This window comes from Pelodiscus sinensis, chromosome 2 (assembly GCF_049634645.1).
Source record: "Pelodiscus sinensis isolate JC-2024 chromosome 2, ASM4963464v1, whole genome shotgun sequence".
Lineage (NCBI taxonomy): Eukaryota > Metazoa > Chordata > Testudines > Trionychidae > Pelodiscus > Pelodiscus sinensis.
This window is the reverse complement of record NC_134712.1, coordinates 200,157,036-200,182,981: the sequence shown is the minus strand read 5'-3', so window position 1 is coordinate 200,182,981 and position 25,946 is coordinate 200,157,036. Positions and strand designations below refer to the sequence as shown.

At 40.2% G+C, this 25,946-nt stretch overlaps 1 protein-coding gene across 8 annotated transcripts in view; it reads left to right on the top strand.

Annotated features, from left to right (window-relative positions):
• The window catches only part of DNAH11 (dynein axonemal heavy chain 11), a 273,839-nt gene that overhangs the window by 140,981 nt on the left and 106,912 nt on the right, over positions 1 to 25,946 (top strand). For 6 of the 8 annotated variants that reach the window (XM_075922225.1, XM_075922224.1, XM_075922226.1 and 3 more), the window contains 6 exons: positions 328 to 489; positions 2,827 to 3,020; positions 6,452 to 6,614; positions 10,110 to 10,233; positions 10,908 to 11,050; positions 19,380 to 19,541. In XM_075922225.1, the coding sequence (XP_075778340.1) occupies positions 328 to 489; positions 2,827 to 3,020; positions 6,452 to 6,614; positions 10,110 to 10,233; positions 10,908 to 11,050; positions 19,380 to 19,541 (948 nt within the window). Of the gene's footprint in view, positions 1 to 327; positions 490 to 2,826; positions 3,021 to 6,451; positions 6,615 to 10,109; positions 10,234 to 10,907; positions 11,051 to 19,379; positions 19,542 to 20,883; positions 20,906 to 22,814; positions 22,863 to 25,946 lie in introns of those variants that run through there. The other 2 variants (XM_075922231.1, XM_075922230.1) reach the window with 2 other exon arrangements.

Genomic DNA, 25,946 nt, shown 5'->3' with positions numbered 1-25,946 from the left:
GACCCGGGTTGCAATAGGACAGTACCTCTAAGACATTTTTAGTTACATTCGCTGCTGGCAGGCCCTCAACTCAACCAACACATTCTAAATAGCCTCTTTCTTTCTGGCCAAGAAAACTCCATTTGAGATTTTTCTCAGTGATACCTTAAAACAGGGCTATTTATTACTGGCTTCTGGTGCTGATTGTCTTCCCCATCTGGTCATGCACCATGTCCTCACACCTTAGAGAGCTCCACTTCGATCTCCTTCTCTTTCGAACATTTGTTTGATGCACAGCTGCTGTGTATTTTGGATGGAGTTATATATATGTGATTGTTTTGTTTTTAGGGAATTCGGTTTGCTATGCCCGAATGTTTAAAGCAGCCAAATGATCTTGTGCATCTTTGGCTTCATGAATCTTCACGTGTTTATGGAGATAAACTAGTGGAACCAAAAGATGGTCATTTCTTTCATAAAAAGCTGATAGACACTGCACAAAAGTATTTTGAGGTAAGGATATAGATTGGAAATATCTTCTTCCGCAATGTTGATTACATTAAAGCTGTTGAGGGATATGTCAAGTTAACTGTAACTATAAATTGCCACATACATCTCATACTGTAGCTCAAGAAATTGAAGCCAATGATTGTGCTGATTGAACATATTCCCCTTAACGTCATCTGTTAGTAAGATTTCTGTCAAGAAAAAGAAAGCACCTTGTTTATGTGGTAGTGCAGGCCTGAGCAAAATACCCTCCGCAGGCCAAATCTGGCCTGCAGATGCAGTGGGCAGTTTCAGGCAGATTCCCTGCCTGCCCCAAGCGTGCTGCTGAGAGAAGCCAGGTTCTGTTTAAACAGCTGTGAGCTTTTGCACAGCTTTGGCCAATGGAAGTTGCCTGTTGTTAACAGGCAGCTTGAGAAGCACCCTCCACTCCTTCCCTCAGGCTTGTAAATATTCAAAAACCATATGGCCCCTGCACCCTAACCCTCTGCCCCCCCCCCCACACACACACCACATAAGCCAAATCCTCTGCCGCCTCCTACTCCCATATCCCCTCCCAGATCCTGCACCCCAATACCCTCTTCAAGCCACAACCAAAACCCCTGCTCCCACTCCTGTACCCCAGTCCTGTGCCCGAAGTCACAATCTTCTCCTGCCATAGGTCACAACCCAACCTCTGCACCCTAGTCCCCTAATGCAGGTCACAACTGCCTCCTTCACACAAACTCCCTCCAAGACCCCACACCCTCTCCTGCACCCCAATCCCTTACCGCAAACTCCCATCTGCACCCAACTTCCATCCTAGACCCCCGCACCTCCTCCATTAATATGGAAGAGTGCAGCCCTTGACCACTTTCCAAATTACTGGAGTGCTCTCCCCCCCACCCTAAAAAATTATTCCCCATTTCTGTGGTAGTGGATAATAGCTTTCCAAAGACCATAATAATAAGTAAGGCTTTTTCAGTCGGATATAATTAATTCTGGTCTCTGCATACATGATAATATTCTTATTGACCATAGGTGTGCACTTATGTTTGATGAGGGAGGATTTTCAAGTTTGTTGCACTTTTGTTAACTTTAAGCAAACACCTGAGGCCCTCCTGCAAAAATGAAGGTGGCAGCCTTCTTGATTATCTGAATCTTCATATAGCTAGGTGTATCTCTGGTAACAAGTTGGCACTTACTTGATCCATTTATCATAAATTGTTATAAAAATATATTTATTTAATACCTTTGTAGCTTTTTCCTTGTCAGACTAATTTATTTTCTTTTGCATTAGAATTTTTCTCCAATAGTTTGACAGGTGATCAAAATATATGCAACTAATTACTATAAAACAATTATTATTTAATGTAAAACATTAATTATTACGTAGTTTTTAATTGTACCATTTATTTGGGCATCATATCACTTAGTTAACTATGTATGTTTTGTCCTTTGGGCAGTTGGGAATATGTCTTTTCCTCTCACTTTAGTTTGTTTTCTTTTAACAGCCCTTTCCTTAAACTTTACTATAACTATCTTTCCACTTGCCTAACATGGCATGTACAACAAAGAAAATGTATATCTGTGCTTTCCATTATATCAGGCATGGCATAACATTCCATTGGAAATGTAGCACAATGTCAGCAAAATACAATGGCTGGATATTAAAGCCTGTAGTTTTTTTCTCAATAAATGGTGCATTGGTGCCCATGCCCACATGTGAATTAACTATATAGAGTCCTGTCGTTCTTTAAATACATTTATTATTCTGAAATATATCCATTCTTTCCCAGACAAGGCAGTGGGATTATTATCTGAAATAGAGCTTGTCAAAAATGCACATGTATTTCATAACTCCCCTCAAATTAAAAAAAAAAGTTTGCCTTTTGTGTTCATTCTGTGTGTAACTCTCTCTCTCTCTCTCTCTCTCTCTCTCTCTCTCTCTCTCTCACTCTTTCTCTCTCTCTCACACACACACACACATACACTCTCACACACGCCCTTTTTCCTCCATGTTTTGCCACTGAAAAAGAGGTAAGAAGAAGAAAATGAATAAAAGGGTGTCTGGGAAGGGAAACAAAAAACTGGAAATCTTTTGTGGGCTTGAGGTTTTCATTTATTTTATTGTTGAAAATTGGAAAATTTAAAAAAACATTAAATATTTCTTCAAAAAAATTAAGGACAGTCATTTGTCAAACAAAAAGTTTCAAATTAAAAATGTTGTCCAGCTCTCAGATGAAGCTTTCCAGCAAATCTTTTTGGCAGTATTGAAGATTTTTGCTATGGTGTTGGATCAGCCATTAAATGAAGAGTATTTCCTGTGGGGCTTTTTTGACATTTTTTTCTGTCCCCACTTGCTAGGATGTGGAAGCTAATACTCTGCTCCAGTCCCCACTCATTTACTGCCATTTTGCAAATGGGGTAGCCAACCGTCTCTACATGCCAGTCAAGAAGTGGGAAGTACTGAGGAAGATACTTACAGAGACACTAGAAAACTACAATGAGCTTAATTCTTCTATGAACTTAGTTTTGTTTGAAGATGCCATGCAGCATGTGTAAGTAGACTTTTTGTAAAAGCCCATTGATATGTTTGTTTATGTCCACGGAGTCAAACTGAGAGGAGATACTGCTGTCAGAGAATTATTAAGTAAGAAGTTGCCTCTTTTGCTATGTTGAAGAACTTACTCTATAGATTAGTTGCATTTTTAGTAAAATTATTATACCAAGACGACCATCTAGTAGTATTCAGGGTGAATACTAGTAGTATTCACTAGTAGTATTCACTAATAACATTATAGAGATGCAGGTCAAGACTCAATAGTTAAGGATGAGTTTCAGTTTACCTGTAAAGCAGGGATTCAACCTCTTTGTTTTTGTATGAACCACATTTACCCTTTGAGTACAAAATGATTTTTTTCTCAGAAATTGCAAGTAAATCCACTAATTTATGTATTAAAATAATTTTTAAAATGTGTCCTTTGAAAAATTTAGTATGTCAACTTTTTTATTTAAAGAAGAGAGGGTGAAAATATGAAAAGCACAATCAGTTGTCTTTAAAAAATCAGGCTAATCTAATCTGGGACCACAGACATTAAAATTATTATTATTATTATTATTTTTATTATTATTATATAGTGTTCACTACAAGGCTGAGCTTAGCTTTTTCTAAAAGCCTTAGCTGCACATCTCCATACCTTAACCTGTCTAGATTGCGGATATAAGGGACTAGTTTACTAGTTGACTACCGGACAAGCATATGCTTATCAAGTAGTCGAGTAGTGATTCTACTAGTCACTTCTCCCCGCCCACCCCCCGGAACATCTCTATCAAAGAGAGGCAGCAAGGGTGGGGAGCAGGAGCCAGTGATGCGAAGAGCCAGCTTAAAAGCCAGTTCCCCCCAACACTGTCTCCACAGGGTGGCAGTGGAGGCAGAGGAGATGGGGGAGGGGGGAACCAGGCCCGAGCTGGGAATCGGTTGATTCCTGACTCACGCCAGGTCCCAGATGCTGCACTTCTGCCTTAAGGTATTAAAAGTCCCAGGAGCTAACCTTGCTGCAGCTCTACAGTTTCCTCTTGTATTAACTAATCAAGTAATCGATGGAAATTCCATAGATTACTCGTTTAGCTGATTAAATGCAATTTAACATCCCTAATATAAATGTCTTGTAAACATAATCTGAACTCTGAATTTGCTTGGTTTGTAATACTAATTTACAACAACCCATAATATGTCTTACCCTTAAGTTACTAATATGTACTCTCAACTTTATATCCATCATATTGTTTTTTTCTGTGGGGATGTATATTGGAATCCAAGATGGCAGAAAAATTGCAGCACAATTTCTGAGATGCAACTTAAGCTGTAAAAGTTTGTTTGCTAGAAATGTTTTCAGGCGGCAAAGAATTATTCTGTTGAGTCAGTGAAATACAGACACAAAATAGCTTTTATTTTTCACTATTTAGAGCTTCTGTCTAATATAGACATTCTCTCAAGGCACATCTATACTTAGCAGACAACTGACACCACTGGTGGTCGATCTTCTAATGTTCAATTTAGCGAGTCTAGTATAAACCCATAAATCAAACACTAAGGACAGCTCCTGCTGGGATCTGGTATTCCTCCTGCAAGGAGTAAGGGAAGCTGATGGGAGCATTTGCTTCCATTGGCCTCCCACTGTGTGGAAGCCACTAGGGCTTGGCTTATGGTAATCTGACTCCAGCTACTCATTTTGTGTAGCTGGAGTTGCATTCATTAAGTCGACCTGCCTGGTCTAGTATAGACCGGGCCTCAATTAACATGCAGTACTGTTTCTCAGGGAGTTATAGTGATCACTACTAACAAAGCTAAGTTTTGTTAATGCAGTTCCTATTATTTGTGATGTCAAAACTTTGAAGATTAAAGTATTTCTCATTGTTAAATTGTACTAGTATTTCTGCCTCTTTATTATGTAGCACATGTTCAGTGGGGCAGGTACTGTGAAAGTCATCCTTAGCAGAGCAGTCCATTGAGGAAATCTCTCTCCAAACAGAGTAGGAAGTAGCTGGAATAGACAAATAATCCTACAGATACTTTCTTGGGGGGAAGTAGACTCTGTTTTCTTGATTGGGAGATTTAAGTGATTGTCATAGTGCAGAAACCTTCTCTTGGAATGTTGGTAGCTCATTAACTTTCTCACTGTCTAGAGACAGCAGGTAGCATCCATGTGTGCCACGCAAACTAACAGTTTTCTTAGGAAACCTCAGGAGCAGCAACTGCTGAAAGATGCAATGGAAGCTAAATCCTCTAAATCTTTCTATTACTTTTATGAATTAATTATCAATTAAATAATTATGAAATCAGTTTAGAGGCTTGACAATGATACTTCTGCCCATGAGCTAAACATATCAGACTTGGTTTAACAGGTCTGCTGTTCTCCTTTCAGGAGGTATCCATGTTAGATATAGATACTATTTGACTGCTTTAATTAAAGAGATTCCACTCAAGAATAGTTGTCAGGAATGATTTCTGGAGTGGGTTATGATCTACTATGATGACAATTTCTAAATTATCATACAATGTTTAGAGCATTCAGTGAGGCAAATGGTCAAGGAGTCTTCAAATTCTTGTGTTATGATGCTATTAAACAGTAGTAACACTAGAATCAGATGACTGAAATCTTGAAATTTTAAAAGACAATTTTCAGGATTTTTTAAATTTTGTTTTCCTTTTTGTTTGTTTTGTTTACTAGCTTAACCTAGACGATTATTTATAATGTGTTTCTTCTTTAACTTTTAGAAGCACTAATCTGTGGACAAAAATATTAAAGTACTTCCAACAGATTCATATTAAACTAAATCATGTTTTTATGAGCCAAATTCTCATCTGGCATAAGATGGCTAGCCACAGCTCCATTGATTTCAGCTGAGTATTTGATCTATGGTTGAATGTCAGCTTGGCTTAGAATGTTTTGATGATTATCAAGTTCTTTGTTCAAACTCTAAGCTAAAAATGCCAGGTGTAAATTGAAGGCTGATCTTCAAACACACTGTTTATGAAGTGATTCTGTAACAAAATTTAGTTAATCCTGTTGTTTTGGTAGTCCAGATCTCCTAATATAAATGCCTGAGATTTGCTCCTAAACACCTGATCGATGCCCATTGAAGTTAAATGAAAATCTTTTTACTGACTTTAGTAGGCATTGATCAGGCCTTTAAAATGTTGTTCAACAAGAGGTCACTGTAAAAGTTGTAAATTCAGTGAGTTTAGGTGGAGGAATGGTGCTGTATTTATGCTCTTTAGGAAAGGATGATTAAACTTATCTACCTATCAAGCTTTCCAAATACTGGAAAAAGTTGGCAATAGAAAGATGAATCAATGACAGCATGTATAAGGAGGTAAAAAGCATCCTAATGCAAAAAAAACCAGTTTCAACCTTAAAATATATACCATCCATGAAAATTAGAAACTGAATTAATACGGTCCTTATATTCATTTTTGCATTATCAGGTGCCGCATTAGTCGTATCTTGGAAGCCCCTCGTGGTTACGCACTTCTTGTTGGAGTAGGTGGTAGTGGAAAACAAAGCTTATCTAGGCTGGCAGCATACATATGCTCCTTTGACATGTTCCAGATCACATTGAAGAAAGGCTATGGGATCCAAGACCTGAGGGTAAATAGATATTGTTTGATTTCCCCTGAGAATTAATGACTTCAAGAAGTTGCTGCTTGGAACCTGTGGGCTTACAATAAGAGTGCAGGAAGGGCTGCACAACTTGAGATTAGAGCTGGGCAAAATTTTTGAGACAAAAAAAAGGGTTATAAATACCCTAAACATGGAAAACTCTCCTCCCCCAACCCTAATCATTTCATTTGAACCAAACAGTATTAATTATTCTCCTAACTTACCTGAAACATTAAGATAATTTTCTTTTGGGGCAACCCAAAATGATTTTTCATTGGGTAGTAAATTGAAAAATCGGTTATATTCACAGCTTATCTTTTAGCAACAAAACTTGCAATTCCTGGGGCTTTCAGTTATGCTATTTAAAATTTTCTTTAGTTCAATAGCCAAATTGAAGGGGGGAGGGTACTATTATATATTTTACAGTATTTCAGTAGTTTCTCTTAAATCTTGTGGGAATTCCTCTGCCCACCCACAACCCCTCCCTTCAAGATAGCTATTTTCTAAGCCGCAAACATCTGGTAAAAACTATGGTAATTACAATTATCTCCTTTGTTGTTTGTTTTTGGTGATCAGCTATAAGCTAATTAAGTGGAATAAAACTTTTACTTGGACTTACAGGACAGAATTCTGTCTTCTGCTGCATGTGAGCTATTTAAATTAATGGAGCTACTCATATACTTAACGTTAAGCATGTGCTTAAGTGATTTGCTGGATCAGGGTTAGATTGGTGAGGACCTTGGGGACTGAGCCCTGTGTGCCCTAAGAGGGGAAGAGGTTATATAGAATTTCTTCTGCCTCACATTCCTTGTGAAGCAACAAGTAAAGATTCCAAACCTAGTGGCCAGAGTACTGGATGAGGGTGTCTGTGTGACCCTGGTGAGTGGACTATGGCCTCAATAGGAAATTACCTGCCAGTTTGGACCAAGGTCAAGTCACCAGGGCACATGCTTCATTGGCTATAAAGTGCAAAAGGTAGATACCACAGTAAGAGATGCTTCAAATCACTCAACCCCAAGCCATCCTTTCCTGCACCAGCATGAAAGCTGATAACATACTGCATAGTGGTGCCTAGTGGGATCTGCTCTACTTCCCATCCACAGAACCTTACAAGCATATATAATAATAGAAAAAGTTAGGATTTTGCCTATAATGAATGACAAGAATTTATATTTTTATGCTGCTTTTCTTCCCTATTTGAAGAATGTTGATTTGAAACCACCTAGAAGTTAGGTGATAGAAATGTAGCCGTGTTAGTCTGGGGTAGTTGAAGCAAAATGCAGGACAATGTAGCACTTTAAAGACTAACAAGATGGTTTATTAGATGATGAGCTTTCGTGGGCCAGACCCACTTCCTCAGATCAAATAGTGGAAGAAAGTAGTCACAACCATATATACCAAAGGATACAATTAAAAAAAATGAACAAATATGAAAAGGACAAATCACATTGCAGAACAGAAGGGGGATGCGGGGGGGTGGGAAGGGGGAGGAAGGAAGGTAAGTGTCTGTGAATTGCTGATATTAAAGGTAGGGAGAGTGGGATGTTTGTGAGTTAATGGTATTACAGGTGATAATTGGGGAAACTGTCTTGGTAATGGGTGAGAAAGTTCAAAGTCTTGTTAAGTCCTTGGTGATAAGTGTCGAATTTTAACATGAATGACAGTTCAGAGGATTCCCTTTCAAGTGCAGATGTAAAAGGTCTTTGTAGCAGAATGCAGGTGGCTAAGTCATTTAGAGAGTGTCCTTTCTGGTTAAAGTGGCAAGAAACTGTTTTCTCTTTGTGATTTTGTCTGATATCTGTTTTGTGGGCATTAATCCTTTGGCGAAGTGTCTGAGATGTTTGTCCAATGTACATAGCAGACGGACACTTTCGGCACATGATAGCATAGATTATATTTCTGGATGCGCAGGAATATGTGTTCTTGATCTTATAACTTACTTGGTTAGGTCCAATAATGGTATCAGCAGAATGAATATGTGGACAAAGCTGGCAACGGGGTTTGTTGCAAGGGAAGGTACCAGGGTTGGTATTAGTGTGGTATGTCCTGTGGTGGTTGGTAAGAATCATCTTGAGGTTAGGTGGTTGTCTATATGAGACTATGGGTCTGTCTCCCAGAGCCTCTTTGAGTATGGTATCCTGTTCCAATATAGGCTGTAGTTTATTGATAATGTGTTGGACAGGTTTTAGTTGGGGGTTGTAGGTGATGACAAGTGGTGTTAGGTGGTTTGCATGCAGTTTGTAACGGCAGAATTTGGATCTCACTCAGTTGCTGTTGCTGCCTTATGGAAAACTCTATGAAGCTTTCTAGCCAGGGATGCTTCTGAGCATACAGCCATTTGATTTTGGGTTTTGAGGATTTTTTTGGTATTGTTCAGTTTCTGTGGGAAAATAATCCTTGTACCCTGAAGTCCTCATCATCTGCTCATCTTCCTGATTATTTCTATTATTAATTGTGATATCAGATTTGGAGGACAATCACTTTAAGTGAAGACTTGGGGCTTTTCTACACTGCTCTGCAGTTTATACTACCAGGGTGTGAATGCTGGGCTGTGATGCCTTCATGTGGAAAGTGTGGGAACAAGCCAAAAGGTTCCTAGCTCACATCCGGTTTGGGGACTGTGTTAAGGTGAACAAGAAACATTAGTTCACACCCACAGCATCCACGCAGAAATTGCAGCATTGCATTTTGGTGTAAATTGCAGTTCACAGTTTGGTTTGTAAGGCTGGATAAACATAACCTCAGCTATAGCAGCAGATTAGCTTTTGCCCCCCAAGGAGCTGAGATGGGGAAATGAGGGGAAGAACCTGCTAGCCCTGTGGCTGGCTGAGCATATAAACTGTCATTGTAAATAATCTATATCACAAATGAAACAAATTAAAACACAGGTAATGTCTTCTGTTTTTCTAAATTATTCTGTATTTGCACAATACTTAGCTCAACGTAATATAGGTCCATGACACTGGGTTCCTAGATGCTACCGAAATACAAATAATAATAACATACCGTTCCCCTGTTAGTGAAATCATGTACTACTTTTAGTAGCAAAACAAATAATCCTTTGCATTCATCATACAACAGGTACAATAAGAAGAATCAAAAAGATTATGCTGGCTTTTCTGTGTGATGCTTAGATGTTATTAGCATAATTAAAACTGTTTTTGAGAAGGAGTTACTTGGTAGAAGTGTTTTGATATTAATTTCCACTATGTTAGGAAGATTTTTTTTATTGATAGAAGCCTGTTTCTCATCATTACCATTTGGTCATGTGAAAGTCACCATTCTTGTCATCAGATGTCTAAAACTGGAGGTGACCTGCTTTTATTCCTTTGGATGTAATGTGGCAAACTAAACAGTTGTAAATAAATTGAAAGAGTTATGTAAATCAATGGGGCATTGATGTCAATTACATGCATTTCATATCTTTTCCCTTCTGTATCAACACTTTAACAAAACATGAATGATTGCCTCTTTTCCTTACAGGTAGATCTTGCCAATTTGTACATCAAGACTGGAGCCAAGAGCATGCCCACTGTGTTTTTGCTGACAGATGCCCATGTTTCAGATGAACGGTTTCTTGTGCTGATTAATGACTTGTTAGCATCAGGTGATTAAACCAACACATTTCTTGAAAGAACTTCCCCAGTGACAAATAGTCTGTGGTTTCACTGAACTTTAGAGAGAGAGATTATTTGTCTTAGAGATGTTTGCAGGGTTTGAGTATTATACTTAGTTTGCTTACGGATCCAGAGTCCTCTTCAGAAGGCTAATAACAAAATCATGTAATTCATAAATTGTGGACTTTATGCACCTGATTCTCCTCTTCACTTATGTGATTTTACACTGGTGTAATTGCATTGATTTAACTGCATTTATTCTGATTATACCAGTGGAGAAGAGAGGAGATTCAGGTTCTGTTAATATTTTAGGGTATGGATTCTGAATTTGGAGGACCTGACACTCTTATCATTTGTAATGTGGGATCATTGTTTGCAAAAGTCTGAGAACTACTGTTTTAAAGGCCATCACATGCATGGTTCATAGAAGTAAAACAGAATTTTTTTCACTTGAGAAATAATTCTCTCTTTAGATAAAAAAAAGTAGAGGGTAACACTAACTGTTGTTGTTTGTTTCCCTTGTGCCTACCCCAGTCATGGACCAGTAACCCCTTGTGCTAAGTCCAGACATACTTTAGTTAATAGTTTGGATTCTTGTTTTTTGGAACTTTTCTGATTCATCCTCTCTCTCCTCCCCCTCAATCTCCCTAATGCTGTTATGTAGGAGAAGTCCCGGATCTATTCAGCAATGAAGATATGGATAGCATTATTACAGGAATTAGGAATGAGGTCCGAAGCCTGGGTCTGATTGACACCAGAGAAAATTGTTGGAGATTCTTTTTGGACCGAATGCGACTACAACTGAAAGTAAGGCAAATCACACGTGATAGAAACTCTGTGAAACCAGCAGCTGGTGATGGAAAATTGGATTATTTCAATATACTACGAAGTGCATTTAAAATCCAGGACACCACGCATAAAGATGCACATTTCCACATGGATAATGCTTTTCACAGTGAGCTTACATTTACATAGTGGCTTTCATGCAGAAGGAGACCAAAATAATGTACAAATGTGTTACAGACTACGGCCTAATTCTTCCCTGAGTCAGTCTTGAAGTTATTGGGAGTTTTACCTAAGTATTATTGGACTAGGCTGTGACATTATATGTGAGTGTATTTAGATACATACCTTATCAATGCTAGGACTCTAGCCATTGGGTTGCTGCACTGGTGTAAATCATGTCTGCACTAAACATTTGTACTAGTGATTTAAAATTTCACATTAGAGACCCCTTCACTCCCTATCATAATGCAGTTTGTTTTATAAATAAAATGTTGGAGCTGTTTAACACAGCAACAATACAAAGCAATTTTCGTCAGGAAGTGAAAAAGACGGCAATATCCTATGGAAATATTCATAGAATTCTAGAACTGGAAGAGCCCTCAATAGGTCATTGAGTCAAGCCCACTGCCATCACAGCAGGACTAAGCACCATCTAAATCATCCCTGATAGATGTCTGTCTAACCTGCTCTTAAATATCTTCGATCAAGGAGATTCCACAACCTCCTTAGGCAATTTATTCCAGTGTTTAACCACCCTGACAGGAAGTTTTTCCTAAGTCCTACGTAAACCTCCCTTGCTGCAATTTAAGCCCATTGCTTCTTGTCCTATTATCAGAAGCCAAGGAGAACAATTCTCCCTCCTCCTCATAACACCTTTTTAGATACTTGAAAACTGCTATCATGTCCCCTCTCAATCATCTCTTTTCTATACTAAACTAGTCCAGTTCTTTCAGTCTCATAGCTTGTGCTTTCTAGACCTTGAATCGTTTTTGTTGCTCTTCTCTGGATCTTCTCCAATTTCTCCACATCTTTTTTGAAATGTGGTGTCCAGAACTGGACACAGTGTTCCAACTGAGGCCTAATGAGCACAGAGTAGAGCAGAAGAATGTTTGCTGCTGCTTTTTTTTTACTTTTTTGTAACTGTTGACTCATATTTCGCTTGTGATCTATATGACCGCTAGATCCCTTTCTGGAGTACTCCTTCCTAGACAGTCTCTTCCCATTCTATATGTGTGAAACTGATTGTTCCTTCATAAGTGTCCTTATTGAATTTCATCCTATTTATCTCAGATCATGGGGAACTGTTAGTATGCAGCACATAATTCTCCATGTTGGAAACTGGAAAATAGAAGTCCAACAATTAGCTCTTGTGAAAAGTGTCATGGGGATCTTAAAGCTGAGGTGGGCAATACGATGCATCAGGGCTAGCCCCGGTGGGCTGCTGGACACTTTTTTTGTATGCATGTTCGTAGGTATGGTTGCTTGCAGCTCCCATTGGACGTGGATCTATTCCTGGCCAAAGGGAGCTGCAGGAAGTGGCATAAACCGGGATACTACTTTCCACAGCTTCCATTGGTTGGGAACAGTGATCTGCAGCCAATGGAAGCTGCGGGTGGCCTTCCCTGCAGATGCACAGGTAAATAAAGCATCCAGCAGCCCAACCAGGGGCTAACCCTGGCAAACCGTGTCCAGCCCTCAGGTCACTTATTGCCCACGCCTGCTTTAAGATCACTCACCTGAATTTTGCAACTCATCTATACAGATAAGAAGAATATGGAGTTTTATAACAGTAAAGAAAAGAAACTTTGAAATGGATACAAGTCCTTGTATTGCAGGGGGTAAGCCAGGCTTGGACAAAATATGGCCCACAGGCTGGATTCAGCCTGCCAAGCCACCAGGTCTGGCCCCTGGAGGCAGTGGAGAGCCCCAGACAGGCTCCATTGTTTGCCCTGCAGTCCCACACACTGCTCAGAAAGGTGGCTGAGGGGTACTTTCTCTTTGGCTGTGTCTAGATTACAAATCTCTGTCAACAGAGAGATGTAGATTAGGCACGTTGAAATTGATAATGAAGCAGGGATTTAAATATCCCATGCGTCATTAGCATAAACATGGCCGCCGCTTTTTTCGACACAGAGCTTTTTAAAAAAAAAAACGGCAGTCTAGATGTGGATCTGTCGAAAACAAACCATTTATCAACAGATCCTGTATTCCTCCAAAAATTAGGTTTACAGGATCTGTTGAAAAAGGGTTTATTTTTGACAGATCCACATCTAGGCTGCCATTTTTTCGAAAAAGCTCCATTTAGAAAAAAGTGGCGGCCATGTTTATGCTAATAAAGCATGGGATATTTAAATGCCTGCTTCATTAGCAATTTCAACATGCCTAATTTACATCTCTCTGTTGACAGAAAGGGGTAGTCGAGACGCAGCCGCGAGGGATATTTAAATCCCTGCTTCATTAGCAATTTTGACGTGCCTAATCTACATCTCTCTGTCGACAGAGAGGTGTAGTCTAGAAACAGCCTTTGAGTCTGCAGGGGAGGGTGGAAGATTCAGATGCTACTTCCTCCCTCAGCACAATCCCATTGGCTAGTTTCTGGACAAACTCTGGCCAATGGGAGCTACCTGTTTGAATAACAGGCAACCACAAAGCACAGCCCTCCTGCTCACTCTCTCAAGCACATGGCCAAGCAGGCAGAAACATTTTAAGCTCTGCAAGTCATTAGTTCTGCAGGCAGGCTGGTAATCCTCTGGCACCTCAGCTCCTCCCTTCCTCAACCCTCTGCCCCACACTCCTGCTCCAGTATTCCACATGCACCTATATCCCCTCCCAGATCTGGCACCCCATCTTCTGTGGGAAAACCCAATCCCCTCCTACCCTAGGTCACATCCCAAAACCCTGCACCCTAGTTCCTGGCCGTAGGTCACAACCGCCTCCTTCACCCAAACTCCCTCCCAGACTCCATTCTCCCTCTTGCACCCCAATTCTTTATCCCGAGCTCCCGTCTGCACCCCCAGACCGTGCATCTCCCCCATTAATACTATAGAAGTTTACGGCCCTTGACAACTTTCCAAAATCTTGGGAGTGGCCCCCCATCAGAAATTATTGCCGTCCCCTGGGTTAAGCTAATATCAAATGAATTTTCACCTCTTTTCACATCCACTTTCTCTCTGCTGCTTTTCTGTTTCTGCCTCTTCTGTTGCTATCACTTCTGTCCTCCATTGTTGTTTTCCAAGATATATGATGAATGTTTGGTTACTGGCTCTGGGAGGTATAGGAAGGATTTGGTATGAATTGTATTCTCTGCTGTTTTTGATCCTCAGGGTTGAAGTGCATCACAGCTAATGGAGAAAGTACATGCCAGCTTTATATCTAGCTCTAGTTAGTGTCTCAATCTCATGAACAGAAAATTCATATGCTTTTTTGAAGAAAGGAGGAAAAAAGCTGTGAATGCCTGTGTATCCCCTTCTCAGTTTTTTCCTGCTCCCTTGTTCTTTGTACCCCTTCTGATTGTTCCTATGATTTTATTATTTTTAAAAGGTTTTTTTAAAAAAACTGCTTTCAAAATGCCTCCAATCTTGCTACCGTTTTGCCGTCTCCCGCTGTGCAAATTACCATGTCAGGAGACAACAGTGCGTATCTATTCACATTGTGACTGCAAAGCAGAGATGTTGTTCTGTAGGAGACATAAAATTCATGAGTTAATACGATAGCAGATATCTGTATGTATTTAGGATTATTGCTGAGTCATCCTCCTTCTTCTCCTCCTCCCTACCTCTTTTTCCCAGATTTGCAGTGTAAACACAGACCAATAAGATATAAAAATGAATACATTAACTATTTCAATCTATTTCTGAACCTCAAGCTTAATGAAGGTAAAAAACGGTGTCTTTATTATTCAGCATTTTACTAAAACCAATACTGTTAATTTAAGCCCGTTTCCTTTGTGATCACTGCTCATCTTGTACCTTAATTATGTCTTGGAGGAGAATCTGACTCCAAATTAGATCTGGGCAAATTTTTTTTGAGAGCTAGAGAACATCAAAAGGTGCATTTTCTTGGTCGGAAATGGTTTGCTTAATTTGGCTGAATTGTTTTGACTGGGGAAAAAATGGAAAGAGTCAAATGCATTTCGTATGTTCTTGGGATAGAAGATTGAGAAACTGTTAGATTCTGCAGCACTCCTTGCTTAGCTGTGTGTACAAGTCTTTGGATTTTGATTGTCCTTGCATCAAAGATACTCTGACAGCTGGTATGAAATCTACATGAATGTCAGGAACAGAGGCTTGGTTTACAGTACAGCATTAGGTCAAGATAAAGCAGCATATGTCAACCTGATTATGTCAGTGTACACACTATACACTTGCTTCCGCTGCATGTCTACTCTACAAAATTAGGTTGATAATATTTAATTTGACTTGGACTGTCGGATTTAGCAAATGCACTTTTGTATGTCCTCAGTAGATGGCTTTGGTCGACAGAGAACATCCTCACATTGCATCTCTGCAGCAGGTTGGAATTCTGAGCTATCCCTTGTGGTTATGACTCATGGGATGAAAACGTTGTGGGTGGTTATGGATGCATATCATCAGCCTCCCTTGTCTGTGGCCCAGAGACAGGCTTGTCCTGTGGTACATTTGTCTAAGCTCTTTATTTTCACACCGCATTGCAATGTGTCCCTAGTCCATCATGCCCTATGTGATTTTTGGCATAAATACCAGCATTTCTTTGGCTGGTTCAGAATTCTGCATGCACAGACTCTTCCTTACTCACCCCAGCACTCAGACTGATGTCTCCTCAATGCTCCATGCTGGAGGCATTTGTGATCCTGGGCATGCATGTTTGACTGCTGGTGAGCTCTCCATGCTGCTCCAGTGGGAAATGAACATTCAAAAGTCCCTGGGGGGTTTTCCTGCTAACTTGCTGAAGAGCATTGGAGTTCAAAGTGCTTGCCAAAGCATTCACAGTGGAGCACTCTGGACCACCACCTGGAGGCCAGTAACTCTGAATTTAATTTGAGGCATGAATGTTGTATCAGACATTTCTCCACTCGTTCAGGTGGAACATAGAATTTGATTTTAAAAAGCCCTTTAGATCAACAGGAGGGACTGAGCAGTGTAGGTACACTCATTACAAATTCAACCTAAGGCTGAAAACATCAACCTAAGCTTGTTGTGTAGACCAGCCTGAAATAACTTACTACACTGATGTAACATCACTTCCATGGGAGGTGTAAGGCTTTTTATTGGTGTACTTAGGTCAATGCAATGTCCATGTAAATCAAGGTAAGCAATAATTTTTGATGGGGCCACTCCAAAAATTTGGTAAATGGTCAAGGGGCCACACTCTTCCATGATATTTCTGGACAAGGTGCATGATATTTCTGGACAAGGTGCAGGTGCAGGTTGGGTGCAGAAGGGAGCTTGGGGTAAGAGATTGGCGTACACGAGCGGATCTGGAGGGAATTTGGGTGAAAGAGGGTTGGGTGACCTGGGGCAGGGGACTGGAGTTCAGGAAGGGGTGCAAAGTCCAGGAGGAGGTATGGGTGCAGGAAAGGATCCTGAGCTGGAGGAGGAGATGCAGGGTCTGGGAGGGTATTGTGACCTGGAGATGGGGTACAAGAGGAGATGCAGAGTTTTGGGTTGTGACCTAGGGCAGAGGGTTGGGTGGAGGACCAAGGAGGAGTGTCAGATGCATGCTCTGGCTAGGAGTCCAGCAGATTCCTGAGCCAGGTTCCCTGCTTGCTGCACCCCTGCATGCCACTCAAAGCAGCAGGTTTCAGGGACCATGTGCTTCGCTGAGTCCTGCAATGCAGGCAGTGTGTGAACACAGCCCAGGCAACTCCCGTTGGCTGCTTTTTGGCCAATGAGAATCGTAAGATTGTGCTGGGGTTGGGGGGCAGTGCACAATGGCTCTCCCTCTTCTCCTGCATTCAGAGACACACATGGCCCCTGCAGCCAGCCATTTTGATTAGCATGTGAGGGAGGAGCAGTCAGGAAACCTGCCTGAGGCTTCTGCTGGGCTGCAAGCCGGACCTGGTGGCTTGCTCTTTTGGGTCCAGTCCATGGACCCTATTTTGCCCACTGTTGGTGTAGCTGATGTGGCTCCAATGCTAGCACCATGACAATGACAAGAAAGTCAGTGGCAGGGGGGAAGGGGACTCCCGCTATAGCCTGGCTGCCTCTGGGTTCCTTGGCAGGCTGCTATCTAGACTCTCCACTCAAACCCAAACTGCACCCACTGGGCGTACCACCCATATGTTACCCAGCATAAATGTACAAGGGAGTTATGGATAGAGGAATTTGAGGTGAATAGGAGAGGCGTGTTCCCTTTTTCTGTACATAAACTAGATCAGCTAAAGAAATCAGAGAGACTATAACAAATCAAATCTCCATTATAACATGAATGAGTTGTCCCTCCCCATGTACCACACAAAGAAATAATCACAATGAGATCATAGCTAAAGTAAACAGAAACAATGTGCCAAGCATGATGGAAACTGAATTCCTACCTGTGAGCCACTGTTAATTAGGAGTTAAAAAAATAGTAAATGGAAATTAAAACTGGTGATATGTGCAATGCAAAACTGAGATCAAGGTCTCAAACGCATGGATTTGGGATCTTAATTTCCTTTTTGATGGTAGGATTTTTCCAGTAACAGTTTCAGTTGCCTTCTTACTAGCTAATCTGGCAATTTTCATGTTGACAACCGTCAGTCTTCTTTACTTCATCTCTCCTTTTTCCTTCACTCCCATCACTTACTTCTCCTCCCTCACTACCTGTCTTTCATTCTCTCCTCTGCTTCCTCCCCCTTCCATCATCTCCATAATGGTCTTCAAAAGGATTCCTGAAATTATGTTCTTTATGCTAATTCACTGACCAGTACCTTCTTCTCTGAGAGCAGGGCCAGCAGTTGTGCAAAGCTGTCTACAGTCCATCACACGGCCCTTCTTCTCCATAAAAGTAATTTTACATCATAAAAGTAATTGTGCCTAACATTTAAGAAGGAGAGAAACTACTGGTTGAAATGGAAGACTGAGATACTATTCACTCTGAGAGACTCCTTGCTTAGCAGTATGTGCAAGACTTTGGATTTTTATTGTCCTTGCATCAAAGGTACTCAGAAAGCCGGGTATGAAATCTACATGAAAGTGAGAAACAGTAGATTTCCCAGTTTGCTGGAATTTATTCACAGTTGTCCATAAATGAAAATTGATTGCAACAAATCATCCTCAAGGGTTACTCCCACAGGGAAGAATTTGTAGAAAACTATTCTGCAATCACTAGCCATTGGCATTTTAATAGTATAGCCACTCATCCCAAATTCTTTCTTTTCCCTCCTCTCCCAAGAGCTTTCCATTCCTGCCAAATGTTATTCCTGACTAATCCCCTCAATTCTTCATCCTTTCTTGACTTTTCTTGTTTCACCTCCTTGTCTTCCCCTACTATAGCTTCCTTTATCTCTCTGCTTCTTTCTTTTTCTTTTTTAGTTAGTGTCACTTTACTTCTTGACAGTTTTCCATGAATACATTATATAGGCATTGACAGATGAATAAAGAGGCAGAATAAACCTATCATCTATCTAGAGGGCTCCTGTGACCTCTGTTCTGGCTTCTCCTGTTATTAGGAATGATTATAATTAATCCTGGACATTTTACAGTGTTAGTGAAAGTGCTATTTTGGTATTTTTCTCTGGAATTAATAGTATTAAGATATTTACTCAAACAGCTGTTGATACCGCATGATATGAAGTATTCCTAAATAAACAGAAACAATACATCTCATCCTATGAGGGTAGAAATGGGCAATAAAGGAACTCCTTCCCACTTTTGATCATCTAATGCTTGACATTCAGTGAATTCTCTTAAATCGAACTTAACATCTTTTTAGGGAGTTAAGTACAGCAACTATCTCCTCCATTAGCTCCTCTGGACATTTTGAGATATTGAAACAGTAGTAGATATTACTTTAACCTACATAGATTCCAGAACACCAGTACTATTTGGTTATCTGAATCAGTGGACGCTGGATGTCTGTGTTGACAAGATTTTATGGGCATACTACTGAGTTTAACATACTTTAACCTAAGTAACTGATACCAGCTTGAGGAGGGAGGAGAGACACCCACAGTAGGCATTGTTTGGATAAGATACAATAGAGTGAGTAAAAAACTTATTTGCATCAGGTAAGATTCTAGTTTGCCTAAGTTCATTAGCGGCTAGGCTGATTGGAATTTCAGCTGTGAACCCACTTGCAATGGCTCATTGCCATGGTTCACTACATTCCTTTCTTTAATCGCCTCAACTTGCCATGTAATTCTTTACTCTCTTTTCCCTCCTCATCTCCGCAGATCATTTTGTGTTTCTCTCCAGTTGGTTCCACGCTGAGAGTTAGAGCACGGAAGTTCCCAGCCATCATTAACTGCACAGCTATTGACTGGTTTCATGAGTGGCCGCAGGAGGCCCTACACTCGGTCAGCAGGAGGTTCATTGAAGAGACAGAGGTGATTGAGGTACAGAGTTTCAAGCTCGTCAGTTGGATGAGAAAGCAATACAGTTCCCTGAAAGATCAATAATTGAATAAGCAGGAAAAAACAATACCCTTTTTATTCCTTTTGCATATTCGTTATCCTTGAAGGTTATAAAGCTTACCCCGACTACTGACTGCATTTCTGTGACATGTTGTTGCTGGTCCTCCCAGCAGAATTTAAAGAGCTCTTCAGCAGGAGTAGGGGAATGGTGGGGGAGGGAAGCAGTGATGTGAGTGCATGGCTTATCTTCCCCAACATTTCCCTAGATATTGGGCTTTTGGAGATCCCACAGGCATGAGATTGCCCTAGGCCCTGGGACATATTTAATCCAGTCATGGTAATTAGATGTGTTCACTAGCATAGTAATAGGTGGGCACAAGACACTTGCAGACTGCTATCCTGATTGTTACCTAAGCAGAGCTAATGTTTTCCAGCCAGTGACGTTTTGGCAAGTTGAAATCTTCCCCCAACAGCTACATGCACAATGCAGCCAGTAGTTTAAAACCTGCGAACAGAGTTATTTCCTCCCCTTAAGCTGGAATCTGAAACTTGACCCCACCTCAAATCTCATATGTTCCTCCTCCCCTCCCCCCCCCAGGTTTTCAATGGAAAAACACCCAAACGTAGCTCCTGGGATGGGTAGCGAGGCTTTTAAAAGCCTGGCAGCAGTTTTCCATTTTTCCCGTCCATATTGTCTTGGGGGCAATATGGAGAAAAAAGAAAGCTACTCATTAAAAGACTTTCAAGGATATTGACCTCCTTCTTTCAGAGGTGTTGTGTTTCTGTTGCTCTTTCAGCCTGATGGCATGTGAGGGTGTATAACTGATTAGACAGCTGGCATCATTATTGATGCTGATGGCAGAAGCTGATATGAAAGCATAGATAACACAGCTTCTTATATTAAACTGCTTGCTGCTATGTAGTTCACTGTAAACCAGAAAAAATGTTTATCCTCTTTCAACAACTCTGAAAATATTCTCGGTGAATTCTGTATCCCAGGATTTTGGAAAGACCAAGGATCCCTTTTCACAGTTGCAACATCTGTTTTTCTAAAGTAGTGCATAAGTGAATTTGGTGGCTGCAAAGGAGAGGGACTCTTAACAAAGGCTGGTGTGAAAGCTGCTGTGTGCCTGGGGACTTTCATAAATGCTTTCCCATTCTGTTATTGGACTACGAAGGGTATGATACCAGCTTGTGCAGTGGTTTTTAGATGTAGACAACTTCTCTAACGAGCTGTATGCCAAACTGAACTGTGATCTCCACTCATTCCTGCACATGCACTGTTCCCTGTAAACTGCTCAGGAGGCATTCAGATGCCAGCCAGCTGATTAGCAGAGTGCCCACAGGTAGGTTTTTTATTTCTACTTGTGGGGTGTAATTGCACCTACCTCGGAGCACATAAAAAATTATTCCGCACATGGGTGGAAAAAACCCACACACGGATGGAAATGATTAGAGAGAAAATTGCTCACATGTGGCTATTTTTAAAAGTTAGACTCTAATGTGTGTAGAAATTTAATGCAGAGACGATGCTCATAAAGTTTCATTTATATGCAAGAAATTGTTATTGTTAGTTGGTTCAGTGGCAATCAGTTTGTAGCAACTCTGACTTTCAGGGGATCATACTTCTGCTGCTCCTGGGTCCATCTAGTGATGTAAGGGATTTATAGAGCTCAGAAGCACAGGGATTTCAAGAGGGTAGATGAAAAGCCTAGCATCTCAAGTTAGCTATCTCCTGGCATTAAGGAGAACTCCACAGGGAGAGTTTCCAGGCAACAGAATGCTGTGGGGATGACAAAAGCTGAAACTAAAGATCTGACTGTGGCAACAGGTAAGGGATGTTTTAGAAAAGAGCTTTCAGAACTTGATGCCACCAGTTAGATGCAATAAGGATTGGAACTTTTGGAAAAGAGAGAACACATTTCGTGCTGAATCCATATGTTTTCTGTTACACTGCTAAACATCTGATTTCTGTGATAAACTTTTATTTATTAGTTGAAATGCTTGAATAGGGAATAAAATTTTAGCGTGACAGAAATTGCCACATTTGTACTCCCTTCACAAGGGAAAAAATACGGAATTATTAAAAAATAAAGAGGAAATGGAGGGGCTGCTTTGGTGATCTTTGCATTTTGGTAGCAGAGCTATTTGGTAGCAGTCCTTACTACTTGTGCCATTGACAGTGCTCAGTATCAGGCAAGCTGTGATATGAAAAGTGACCAATGACATCTACTGGTTGTAGAGAGACTTGCTTCGCTTCTTATCTCAATTAGTGTTTGCTGTAACCAGCTCTACAGTGATATACTGATGCCTCCTATAGGATTCTGAGAGAGAGAAAAAGGGACAGACTTACTTAGAAATTCTTACTGTTTTGATATAAACAGCCCAATCTGGCTTTGTAAGATATTTAAACAAATTTTGGTGTTAGGGCACCCAATTGTTTTATTTATTTATTTATTTATTTATTTATTTATTGCTGTTTTATCAGCTTACACATTCTTGTTTAGGTAAAGAAGAAATGAGGATAAAGTGCAGAAAAGAAAATATGTTTATGGTGCACTTTCTTTTGGCTAAAGATTAAACACATTTATTTTGATTTGAATTAATACAAATTTGATCACTTCTTTAATAAATTTTAATCTACTCCATTGAGAACACAACATGTCATCACAATTTAGGCATTTATAACTGACCCTTTGTAAAGAACAATGCTTTTACATGGTGTAAGGTACCTGCTTTGGACATTCAGAAATAATTCATTATCAGGAGGAAATATATTTGTGCATATGTGATTCTCTTCTGTAAACAGGCTCAAATGAGTTCATAATTGCCTCCAGGAAATATTTTTTTCTTGTTAAGCCTAATAATGAAATTAATGGCAATTAACCAAAAAGACAAAATAATGTGATGTTTTATCAGAATCAGAAATTTATTTTAGGACTATGTCTCAGTGCACTCTTTTCAGAGTAGCATTTGGTGCCATGGGACTATTCATTGTTTTGGGGGGTTTAAAAGTTGTTTTTACAGTTAGAGACTAACACAGCAACACCTCTGAGACATTTGATGGCCAAGTCAGTCCAGATAATGTCTGTGGGTATGTGAAGCCAATTAGAAGACTAACATGGTAATACAATATGTAAAAAGACCAGCAAGGGTGGGGGGTGGTAATAGTGGAAGTGGAAGTGGCAGGGCGGACCTGGAATAGAAAAGGACAAAGCAGCTATAACAGCTGTCTTTTGGGGGTGGAGTAGCAAAACCAAGGGAGACTGCAGAGAAGCAGAAATGAATCAGAAAGTAGGTGAGGTGAGTAACGGAGGGCAGCTGAGGAGGAGTACAAAGTGGAAAGTGCTGTGAATAAGGAATGATCAGAAAGGAATGGGAAGCAAAGGAAGTGCCAGGAGAGCTGCAGAGGTATATTTTTGAAGCAGGGTGGGAGAGGATCACCCTGAAAAAGAGAGAGAACCTTAACTGGTGTCCGGCCGCTTCTCTGAGCTGGGAAGGCTTTTCCTTTTTCGTTTATAGTGCTGCTGTGTTCCATGAGTAGTTCGATTTGCTTCATTTTAGATATTTAGATCTTTATTTACTACTCCTTATAAGAGATGTCTTGTTAGCCATAGCTCACCTGTGTCCAGACTGTATTATGATCATGCCATTCAGTCACTTGGAAAGTTGAATGTCGGCTCTTCAGTTAAGCATTTGCTTATTAGTGTGACCTACATTCAACTTTTAATTCTCCCAAACCCATGTTTTAAGAAAACTGCAATAACTACAAGGGGGTTTAGTCTGAGGCAGGTTTTAAAACTGTTTTAAAAGGTAAACTTTTGGGTTTAATGCCAGCTGTCTTGTGGTGAAAGTAAACAAAAGAAATTCAGACAAACAGAAAGTTAACTGGATTTTGTGCTTATGTAGGGTTTAGCATTTAGACAGTATCTCCAAGTGAAGAGAAAAAACAAGCTTTCTTCCCATCTCTAAAGTTAAATCCTGGCTCCACTGGAGCCCGTGGGGGTTTCAAACCAAAGGCAAATTGGGCTGTTACGGGTGATGCTTACCGGTTAAACCTTCATATCCCTAAATCAACTAAGTTCATTTGTACTAACCGAGAGCTTACAGTGTCTCTTCTGCAAAAACCACGCCAGTTATCACTAAACACCTTTTTGTTTTATTTTTAAATGTTATGTGTTTAAAAAAAATCTCAAATATTTCACTGATCCTAGTGCAGCATTTCACCATACCTGCACTCAGTTCTTTCTCTTTTTGCTTCCCGGTGCAAGGGCTAGAAATATCTAAAAGAGAGATGAAATAAAATACATGAAAACCAGTAGAGTAGTAAATGATGAGAACAGGACAGTCATGCAGAACGATCTGGATCACTTGGTAAATTGGGCCCATGCAAATAAAACCTTTTGTACAACCAAATGCAAAGTTATACCTCTAGGAACAAGGACTGCAGGCAAGATCTATAGAATGAGGGACTTTATTAACTAAAGCTGTGACTATGAAAATGATCTAGGTATCATAATAGAAAAGCAACTGAACATGAACTCCCAGTGGGATGTTATGGCACAAAGGCTAATGTGATTATTGGATGTATAAAGAGGGAAGTAGAGAGCAGAAGTAGGGGAGTGTTTTTTGCCTCTGCGTATGGTACTGGTGAGGTTAACAGTGGAATACCACATACCATGCTGATCACATTTTTAAAAGGATGTTGAAAAATTAAAGAGGGTACAGAAAGGAGCCAAAAAAAAAAGAGAATTCAAGGGCTGGAGAAAATGCCTTAAAGAGAGAGAATTAGTCAGTTTTGTTTATCAAAAAAAGATTGAAAGCATCTTGATTACAATGTATACTTATTCTCATGAAGAGAAAATACTGGTACTATAGTGCTTTTTAATCAGGTGGAGAAAGGTATAACAAGATTCAGTGGCCAAAAGCTGAAATCGGGCAAATTTAAATTTTAAATAAGGCACATGTTTTTAAATGAAGGTTATTAACCATTGGAAAACACTACCCAGGGAATTTGATGGATTCTCCATTTCTTGGGGTATGTCTAGACTGAAGCACTATTTCGAGATATTGGAAGTATCCCAAAATAGCAACGCTGCATCTTTATATGCGCCTGCTATTTCCCAGAATAGAGAGCGCGCTATTCTGGCATTCCTGTAGCCCTCATTCCACAAGGGTTAAGGGATTGTCCAAATAGTGCCTTATTTTGAAATTTGGTGCTGTGTACACAGCACCAAATTACAAAATAAGCTCTTTCAACCCAGACTCGGAATAAGCTACTCAATTTGCATAGTGCAGATTGCGTAGTTTATTTCGACAGAAGGGTGCTGCCTAGATGCACCCCTGATGTCTTTAAATCAAGACTGGGTGTCTTTCTGGAAGATTGGCTTTAGTCAAACAGGTACGAATTAGTGGGCTGAGTGAAGGGATCTGGGTGAAACTTAATATACATGAATTGCAATATACAGGAACTCTCAGTAGATGATCTACTGATCCTGGCCTAAAACTATGCATCTATGAACAAAATATTCAGCTGAGAAGAGCAAGCAATTTGCCTTATTCAGCAGCTTCCACTCTAGCTGTAGGAGTCTCACTGGAAGGATGCTGGCCATGAGGCATAGTGAGAGTGGAATAGTGAGGAAGAGAAAAGGAGCTTAAAGTTCAGAGAGACTGGGGAGGAAATGGACAGTGTCACTTAAAATAGAGGTCAGGTTAGTTCTGGTAGGTTTTAAAAAATGTTTTAAAAAAACCTCAAATTGACAAACCATAAACATGCAGCCTGGCAAAAACAAAGAACCCCATGTAGAGATGCTGAGATTTAAATGCCAAATATTGGGTGTATAGGATTAATGCTCCGTTATAAAACTTTGCATGGGGCTGAAAGAATACTTGCAAAGTATGTTTTCTGACGTATCGTCTCTTTCTGGCTAGTCTTAGTATGCCACATAATCTCCATGTACCAGAACCAGCAGTTATTTTCATATTTCAACTGGAAACATAAAATAAGGGAATCCACAAATGACCTCTCTTTCCTCAAACAAACAAATCTTCCCCACTCTTTTGAAGTTCTTCTGTTGTGGGCTGTAGCACTGTAATGCTGGAGGCCTGGTACTAAACTGTGTACTTTAAGAAAATTTGTCCCTTGAAATCCTGTATCTTGCATAAGAGACAGTGAAAGCCAACATAATATGACATGACTGCAGCTTGAAATAAATACCCTTCCTGGCTCCCAATATAACAATGGGTAGGTTTCCCTCTGTTTTGATAACTGCCTGAAATACACAATCAAGAGAATCAGTAGCATCAATAATTTCTACTGTTGCTTAGTGCATTTTCAGCTAGTGAAACTTGTTGGCAAAAGCTTAGATCTGTAGTCACAAGGCAGAA